This window comes from Rana temporaria, unplaced genomic scaffold (genome assembly GCF_905171775.1).
Source record: "Rana temporaria unplaced genomic scaffold, aRanTem1.1, whole genome shotgun sequence".
Lineage (NCBI taxonomy): Eukaryota > Metazoa > Chordata > Amphibia > Anura > Ranidae > Rana > Rana temporaria.
The window spans coordinates 9,290-19,045 of NW_024404847.1; the positions used below are offsets into that span (position 1 = coordinate 9,290).

Below are 9,756 nucleotides of genomic sequence, written 5' to 3' on the forward strand. Positions count from 1 at the left end.
TAACAGTTAGAATCACTCCCTAGGACACACTTAACTCCCTTCAGCGCCCCCTACAGGTTAACGCCTTCCCTGACACTGTCATTTTTACAGTAATCGGCGCATTTTTATAGCCCTGATCGCTGTATAAAGTGACAATGGTGCAAAAATAGCGTCAAAAGCGTCCGATGTGTCTGCCGTAATGTCGCAGTCACGATAAAAATGGCAGATCGCCGCCATTACTGGTAAAAAATAAATAAAAATATTAATAAAAATGCCATAAAACTGTCCCTTATTTTGTAAGCGCTATAACTTTTGCGCAAACCGATCGATAAACGCTTATTGCGATTTTTTCTTTACCAAAAAGATGTAGAAGAATACGTATCGAAATAAACTGAGATTTTTTTTTTATATCTATCTTTTTTGGGGGATATTCATTATAGCAAAAAGTTAAAAATATAGAATTTTTGTTTTCAAAATTCTCGCTCTATTTTTGTTTATAGCGCCAAAAATAAAAACCGCAGAGGTGATCAAATACCACCAAAAGAAAGCTCTATTTGTGGGGAAAAAAGACGCCAATTTTGTTTGGGAGCCACGTCGCACGACCACGCAATTGTCTGTTAAAGCGACGCAGCGGCCGAATTGCAAAAAGTGTCCCCGGTCTTTGCCAGCCAAATGGTACGGGGCTGAAGTGGTTAATGAATAAAAAAAACTAACCTCCGGCGTGCTCCAAATTTAAGTGCTGAGCTTTTTTTTTCCCGCCGTTATTTTCTGCCGCAGAAAACAAATTTCTCTGGGGTATGGCGGCTTTGTGCGACGGACGTGCACTGGGAAATATCGCAGGATTTACGCCCCCCCCCCTCCCCCCGCAATCTTTCTTTGTGATCGCCGGCTTTGCCCGTGATTGATTCTCCTCTCCTCTGTGTGTAATATTTAATAAGAGACGTTCCTTGCGGGGCTCAGGTGCGTCGCCGCGTCATCCGCCGCGATTTGCCGTCGTTATTTTAGGCCGTCTGACAGCGCTGAAAGCATTAAAAGCGGATTATGCCGCCTCAAAAGAGCCGCTGTTCCCAGAGACCCGGCGCTGCACTGATAGCGGGCGACAAAAGGATTCGCTACAAGTAGCGCTTATCTCAAGAGGATTACCAACCGTCCAATGGGAGCCGTCAGAGCCGGGCGTACAATTCATTACAGCAAATCGCCCAATTTCTACAAAAACCCGTCACTGAGGAGAGAATTCCCAACACACTCATCACCTCAGGGCCACCGTACTGCAAGGGCACTGCCCAGGGGCCCCAGGTACATGGGGGGTCCACAATAATCTTACATTACATCAAACTTGCCAATTGTCCCGGATTTGCTGGAACAGTCCCGCTTTTTACTAAACTGTCCCGGAACCTGTACTGTGCCCTCCTGACCCCCCCCCCCTGTACTGTGCCCTCCTGACCCCGCCCTGTACTGTGCCCTCCTGACCCCGCCCTGTACTGTGCCCTCCTGACCCCCCCCCTGTACTGTGCCCTCCTGATCCCCCCTCCCCTACTGTGCCCTCCTGAACCCCCCTGTACTGTGCCCTCCTGACCCCCCCCCTGTACTGTGCCCTCCTGACCCCCCCCCTGTACTGTGCCCTCCTGACCCCCCCCCCTGTACTGTGCCCTCCTGACCCCCCCCCCCCTGTACTGTGCCCTCCTGACCCCCCCCCTGTACTGTGCCCTCCTGATCCCCCCTCCCCTACTGTGCCCTCCTGATCCCCCCTCCCCTACTGTGCCCTCCTGATCCCCCCTCCCCTACTGTGCCCTTCTGAACCCCCCTGTACTGTGCCCTGCTAATCCCCTTTGCATCCACACACCTACCAATCCCCCCCCCTACACACCTACCAACCCCCCCCCCCACCAATCCCCCCCCCACACACCTACCAATCCCCCCCCCACACACCTACCAACCCCCCCTCCCCCACCAATCCCCCCCCACACACACCTACCAATCCCCCCCCCCACACACCTACCAATCCCGCCTCCCCCCTCACACCTACCAATCCCCCCTACACACCTACCAATCCCTCCAACACACCTACCAACCCCCCCTCCCCCCTAACACCTACCAATCCCCCCTACACACCTACCAATCCCTCCAACACACCTACCATGAAATGTGCCACCGACAGACACCAATACCAGGAGGAGTCTATGGGGGGTGTTTTTGCATGGAACACAATGGGACGCGATTTTGCATTGAAGTTAATGAGATACAATTTTGCAGTCACCAGGGGGCCCTTTTGCTTTGAAGTCAATGGGACACAACATTCCATTATCGGCACCTTTCAGTGGCTGATATATCGGTGCGTCCCCAGTACACAGTATGGAGACATGTGACTGGACGGGCCCCTATGATAGGTTGGGGGGGGGGGGCGCTTACCTCGGGGGCGATGTAGTCCGGGGTCCCACAGAAAGTCCGGGTTGTCACGCCGTCCACCATGTGCTCCTTACACATTCCGAAATCCGCGATCTTTATGTGACCTTCCGCGTCCAACATGACGTTATCCAACTTCAGATCCCTGCGGAGGGAGGACAGCCAATCAGAGCCCCTTCTATTATGGGGGCCTCAGCGACACATCATTGGACAAGAAAGCTGCTTCACTAACTCCAGGGCCCTCCAGCTGTGGTGAAACTACAAATCCCATCATGCCTCTGCCTTCAGGAGTCCTTCCTGTGATTGTCGGGGTCTCATGGGACTTGTAGTTTTTTTACCAGCTGGAGGGCCGAGGTTGCCTCCCTCTGGGTTAGACCCTCTGCCAGGAGAAAGGGCCAAACACCAGACTTTAAATGTAAAAAGTCTATGTATCTTTTGTCATTGACAGTACAGTCACATCCAGTGGAAAGTAAATATCCAACGTGTTTTGGGGGCCAAGGACTTAAATGTTAAGAGTTCCAAGATGGAAGTTCTTTGTTCCCTCCCCCTACTTCCTGCCAACATCATTTCCTGTTCCGTGAGCGCCATGAACCAGCGAAACAAGTTCATTAGCTTATGAACCAGCGAAACAAGTTCATTAGCAAATGAACCAGCGAAACAAGTTCATTAGCACATGAACCAGCGAAACAAGTTCATTAGCAAATGAACCAGCGAAACAAGTTCATTAGCACATGAACCAGCGAAACAAGTTCATTAGCAAATAAACCAGCGAAACAAGTTCATTAGCACATGAACCAGCGAAACAAGTTCATTAGCAAATGAACCAGCGAAACAAGTTCATTAGCACATGAACCAGCGAAACAAGTTCATTAGCAAATGAACCAGCGAAACAAGTTCATTAGCACATGAACCAGCGAAACAAGTTCATTAGCAAATGAACCAGCGAAACAAGTTCATTAGCACATGAACCAGCGAAACAAGTTCATTAGCAAATAAACCAGCGAAACAAGTTCATTAGCACATGAACCAGCGAAACAAGTTCATTAGCAAATGAACCAGCGAAACAAGTTCATTAGCACATGAACCAGCGAAACAAGTTCATTAGCTTATGAACCAGCGAAACAAGTTCATTAGCACATGAACCAGCGAAACAAGTTCATTAGCTTATGAACCAGCGAAACAAGTTCATTAGCACATGAACCAGCGAAACAAGTTCATTAGCTTATGAACCAGCGAAACAAGTTCATTAGCACATGAACCAGCGAAACAAGTTCATTAGCACATGAACCAGCGAAACAAGTTCATTAGCTTATGAACCAGCGAAACAAGTTCATTAGCACATGAACCAGCGAAACAAGTTCATTAGCACATGAACCAGCGAAACAAATTCATTAGCATATGAAGAAGCGAAACAAGTTCCTCTCTCCTCTCCTCCCCCCCTCTCCTCTCCCCTGTCTCCTCCCCCCCCCGTCTCCTCTCCTCGCTATTACAGTAAAGAATCCTTGTCACAGCTGTAAAGCCCCCGTTGTCTCCTCCTCCTCCTGGTTCCGCACTCACCTGTAGACAATCCCTTTCTTGTGCAGGAAGAACAATCCCACCGATATCTCCGCCGCGTAGAACCTGAGAAAGAACGGAACGGGGGCATCAATTCCACATTCTCAGACAATATATGACCCCCCCACCCCAGCCCGGGTTCATTACAGCCAAACTTCATGCTGATTGGACGAGTCCATTTATGTCAGAGGGCGGGGCTAATACAGTGCACCGGAGTCCCCTAATCCGTTCACACGCCGGGCATCAATCATTGATTATTGATCGATGATCAATGATTGTTGTTGTGGATCTCTTTGGGGTCAATTCACTAAAGATTACCGCCTGCGATAATAACGCGGTCATGTGACTCATTTGCATAAATGATCACATGCGGTAAAAAATACAACATGGGGGGCCCAGAGCACCTTGTCCCCATCCCCCCCCAAAAATCATGCTGTGGGGGGACAGACCCTTATCCAAGTATGCAGCCCGGTAAGGGTGGGGGGAGATGAGCGAGTGCCCCCTCCCAAACCATACCAGGCCTCATGCCCTCAACATGGGGGGTGATGTGGTGTAGGGGGGGCCCAGAGCACCTAGTCCCCATCCCCCCAAAAATCACACCAGACCCTTATACAAGTATGCAGCCTGGTAAGGGGGGGGGGGGAGGAGATGAGCGAGTGACCCCAGACCATACACATGGGGGGGGGAGACGAGCGAGTGCCCCCCCAAACCTTACCAGGCAAGATGCTCTCAACATGGGGGGGGGGGTGCTTTGGGGGGTAGAGGGCAGCCCAGGGCACATTGTCCCCATGTTGATGGGGACAAGGGCCTCTTCTCCACAACCCTGCCCGGTTGTGGGTGGGGGCTCATTAGAACCCCCCATATCCCACCCTCCCCATATGTGAATGAGTATAGAGTACCCCTACCTATTCACCAGAAAAGTGAAACCGGTAAAAGCACCCCTCCCCCCCCATGAAAGCATGTGACCAGGTATGGTTCAGGGGGGCGCTCGTTTGCCCCCCACCCTTTCCTGCCCTGCATGCACGGATAACGGAGGGTTGTTGTGGTGGCGTTGCATCACCGTCAATGACCAAAGACGGCGTTCCGCTCTTCCCCTCCCCCGCTCCGGCGTTCTTACATTAAACCCGAATCTTCTCTATGAATCACGGCTCAGCGTGGGGGGGAGGGGGGCGCCCAGCCCACGGCCAATTAGAGAGCAGGCAGAGGGCAGCTGTGTGGCGGTCCCGGGGAGAGACGTGCCTGCGGATGGAAGAAAATACTTTCCTCTAATGTGGTCTGTGAGGATCCCGGCACGCCGCGCATTAGAGGGACAGCTCAACACAGACCAGCTGAGATCCATATTCCCCATCAAATGACTCACCAAAACGTGTGAAACGCGTCGCTAAGGATCCAAATCCACACGCATTTCCACCGGAAGAGGCGCAGGGATGAGGTGTGAGGAATGGCGTCACCATTGATTCCCCCTACACGGGGCAGCAACAGATCCCCCCCCACACGGGACAGCAACAGATCCCCCGGACAGGACAGCAACAGATCCCCCCACACAGGGCAGCAACAGATCCCCCCCCATACAGGACAGCAACAGATCCCCCCCCCATACAGGACAGCAACAGATCCCCCCCATACAGGACAGCAACAGATTTCCCCCCACGTGGGGAAGCAACAGATCAACCCACACGGGGCAGCAACAGATCAACCCCCACACGGGGCAGCAACAGACCCCCCCCACACGGGACAGCAACAGATCCCCCCATACAGGACAGCAACAGATCCCCCCACACGGGGCAGCAACAGACCCCCCCCCACACGGGACAGCAACAGATCCCCCCATACAGGACAGCAACAGATCCCCCCACACGGGACAGCAACAGATCCCCCCACACGGGACAGCAACAGATCCCCCCATACAGGACAGCAACAGATCCCCCCACACGGGGCAGCAACAGATCAACCCCCACACGGGGCAGCAACAGATCAACCCCCACACGGGGCAGCAACAGATCAACCCCCACACGGGGCAGCAACAGATCCCCCCCCATACAGGACAGCAACAGATCCCCCCACATGGGGCAGCAACAGATCCCCCCACACGGGGCAGCAACAGATCAACCCCCACACGGGCAGCAACAGATCCCCCCCCCCATACAGGACAGCAACAGATGCCCCCACACGAGACAGCAACAGATCCCCCCATACAGGACAGCAACAGATCCCTCCCCCACACGGGGCAGCAACAGATCCCCCCATACAGGACAGCAACAGATCCCCCCACACAGGGCAGCAACAGATCAACCCCCACACGGGGCAGCAACAGACCCCCCCCCCCATACAGGACAGCAACAGATCCCCCCACACAGGGCAGCAACAGATCCCCCCACACGGGGCAGCAACAGATCCCCCCCCCCCATACAGGACAACAACAGATCCCCCCACACGGGGCAGCAACAGATCAACCCCCACACGGGCAGCAACAGATCCCCCCCCATACAGGACAGCAACAGATGCCCCCACACGGGACAGCAACAGACCCCCCCCACACGGGACAGCAACAGATCCCCCATACAGGACAGCAACAGATCCCCCCACACGGGGCAGCAACAGATCAACCCCCACACGGGGCAGCAACAGATCCCCCCCCCATACAGGACAGCAACAGATCCCCCCACACGGGGCAGCAACAGATCCCCCCACACGGGGCAGCAACAGATCCCCCCACACGGGGCAGCAACAGATCAACCCCCACACGGGCAGCAACAGATCCCCCCCCATACAGGACAGCAACAGATCCCTCCCCCACACGGGGCAGCAACAGATCCCCCCCCCCCATACAGGAGACAGCAACAGATTTCCCCCCACATGGGGCAGCAACAGATCAACCCCCACACAGGGCAGCAACAGATCAACCCCCACACGGGGCAGCAACAGATCAACCCCCACACAGGGCAGCAACAGATCCCCAGTAAAAGTAAATCCTTACACTGCTTGGGGCTCCTTGAACTTCCCGATTTGCTGGATGTGGTACATGAGGTCTCCTCCATTCACATATTCCATCACAAAGTACAAGCGGTCCTAGAAATACACAACATTCCGTCTATCAATGGAACAGCGATCTCACCCCTCCCCCACCTGATACCCCCTATGGGGCTCTTCCCCCCTCCCCCACCTGATACCCCTATGGGGCGCTTACCCCCTCCCCCACCCGATACCCCCCTACGGGGCGCTTACCCCCTCCCCCACCTGATACCCCAGTCACCGGGGCGCTTACCTCCCTCCCCCACCTGATACCCCCTACAGGGCGCTTACTCCCTCCCCCACCTGATACCCCCTATGGGGCGCATACCCCCCTCCCCCACCTGATACCCCAGTCACCGGGGCGCTTACCTCCCTCCCCCACCTGATACCCCCTACAGGGCGCTTACTCCCTCCCCCACCTGATACCCCCTATGGGGCGCTTACCCCCCTCCCCCACCTGATACCCCCTATGGGGCGCTTACCCCCTCCTCCACCTGATACCCCCTCTGGGGCGCTTACCCCCCTCCCCCACCTGATACCCCCTATGGGGCGCTTACCCCCCTCCCACACCTGATACCCCCTATGGGGCGCTTACCCCCCCTCCCCCACCTGATACCCCCTATGGGGCGCTTACCCCCTCCTCCACCTGATACCCCCTATGGGGCGCTTACCCCCCTCCCACACCTGATACCCCATATGGGGCGCTTACCCCCTCCTCCACCTGATACCCCCTATGGGGCGCTTACCCCCCTCCCCCACCTGATACCCCAGTCACCGGGGCGCTTACCCCCTCCCCCACCTGATACCCCAGTCACCCCCTACGGGGCGCTTCCCCCCTCCCCCACCTGATACCCCCCTACGCGGCGCTTCCCCCCTCCCCCACCCCATACCCCAGTCACCCCCTATGGGGCTCTTACCACTGTCTGGAAGCAGCGATCTCCCCCTCCCCCACCCGATACCCCAGTCACCCCCTATGGGGCTCTTACCACTGTCTGGAAGCAGCGATCTCCCCCTTCCCCACCTGATACCCCAGTCACCCCCTACGGGGCGCTTACCCCCCCTCCCCACCTGATACCCCAGTCATCCCCTACGGGGCTCTTACACCCCTTCCCCACCTGATACCCCAGTCACCCCCTACGGGGCTCTTACCCCCTCCCCCACCTGATACCCCCCCTACGCGGCGCTTCCCCCCTCCCCACCTGATACCCCAGTCACCCCCTATGGGGCTCTTACCCCCCTCCCCCACCTGATACCCCAGTCACCCCCTACGGGGCACTTACCACTGTCTGGAAGCAGGAGTGCAGTTGGGTCAGGAAGGGCGGCTTGTCCTGAAGAGCTAGCACTCTCTTCTCCACCATGGTACATTCCACATCGTCATCCTGGATCACAACGTCCTTCTTCAGGATCTTTATGGCGTAAAGTTCATCGCTGCCTTTCCTCTCCGCCAACATCACCTGCAAGAGGAGCGGGAAACCATTGTACCCCCATATCAGAGAGCCCCGCCTCCCATCAGAGAGCCCCGCCCCCCACCAGAGAGCCCCGCCCCCCATCAGAGAGCCCCGCCCCCCCATCATCGCTGCCTTTCCTCTCCGCCAACATCACCTGCAAGAGGAGCGGGAGACCATTGTACCCCCCATATCAGAGAGCCCCGCCCATATCAGAGAGCCCCGCCCCCCATCAGAGAGCCCCGTCCCCCATCAGAGAGCCCCGCCCCCCATCATCGCTGCCTTTCCTCTCCGCCAACATCACCTGCAAGAGGAGCGGGAGACCATTGTACCCCCATATCAGAGAGCCCCGCCCCCCATCAGAGAGCCCCGCCCCCCCATGAGAGAGCCCGGCCCCCCCATCAGAGAACCCCGCCCCCCCATCAGAGAGCCCCACCCTCCCATCAGAGTGCCCCGCCCCCCATCATCGCTGCCTTTCCTCTCCGCCAACATCACCTGCAAGAGGAGCGGGAAACCATTGTACCCCCATATCAGAGAGCCCCGCCTCCCATCAGAGAGCCCCGCCCCCCCACCAGAGAGCCCCGCCCCCCATCAGAGAACCCCGCCCCCCCCATCATCGCTGCCTTTCCTCTCCGCCAACATCACCTGCAAGAGGAGCGGGAGACCATTGTACCCCCCATATCAGAGAGCCCCGCCCATATCAGAGAACCCCGCCCCCAGAGAGCCCCGCCCCCCATCAGAGAGCCCCGTCCCCCATCAGAGAGCCCCGCCCCCCATCATCGCTGCCTTTCCTCTCCGCCAACATCACCTGCAAGAGGAGCGGGAAACCATTGTACCCCCCATCAGAGAGCCCCGCCCCCCATCAGAGAGCCCCGCCCCCCCATGAGAGAGCCCGGCCCCCCCATCAGAGAGCCCCGCCCCCCATCAGAGAGCCCCACCCTCCCATCAGAGTGCCCCGCCCCCCATCATCGCTGCCTTTCCTCTCCGCCAACATCACCTGCAAGAGGAGCGGGAAACCATTGTACCCCCATATCAGAGAGCCCCGCCCCCCATCAGAGAGCCCCGCCCCCCCACCAGAGAGCCCCGCCCCCCATCAGAGAACCCCGCCCCCCCCATCATCGCTGCCTTTCCTCTCCGCCAACATCACCTGCAAGAGGAGCGGGAGACCATTGTACCCCCCATATCAGAGAGCCCCGCCCATATCAGAGAGCCCCGCCCCCCATCAGAGAGCCCCATCAGAGAGCCCCGCCCCCCATCATCGCTGCCTTTCCTCTCCGCCAACATCACCTGCAAGAGGAGCGGGAAACCATTGTACCCCCATATCAGAGAGCCCCGCCCATATCAGAGAGCCCCGCCCCCCATC

General features: G+C 57.0%; 1 protein-coding gene across 1 annotated transcript; it reads right to left on the reverse strand.

Annotated features, from left to right (window-relative positions):
* Nucleotides 1–2,382: 2,382 nt before the first annotated feature.
* On the reverse strand, nucleotides 2,383–8,437 carry LOC120924199 (protein kinase C alpha type-like; the record flags this gene model as incomplete). The annotated part of the gene is made up of 4 exons (XM_040335083.1): nucleotides 8,229–8,437; nucleotides 6,914–7,005; nucleotides 3,940–4,002; nucleotides 2,383–2,527 (listed from the first exon to the last, which is right to left on the reverse strand). Coding segments are annotated over exons 1-4 (471 nt in total), but the record flags the coding sequence as incomplete, so codon positions are not given.
* Between the last annotated feature and the right edge of the window lie 1,319 nt (nucleotides 8,438–9,756).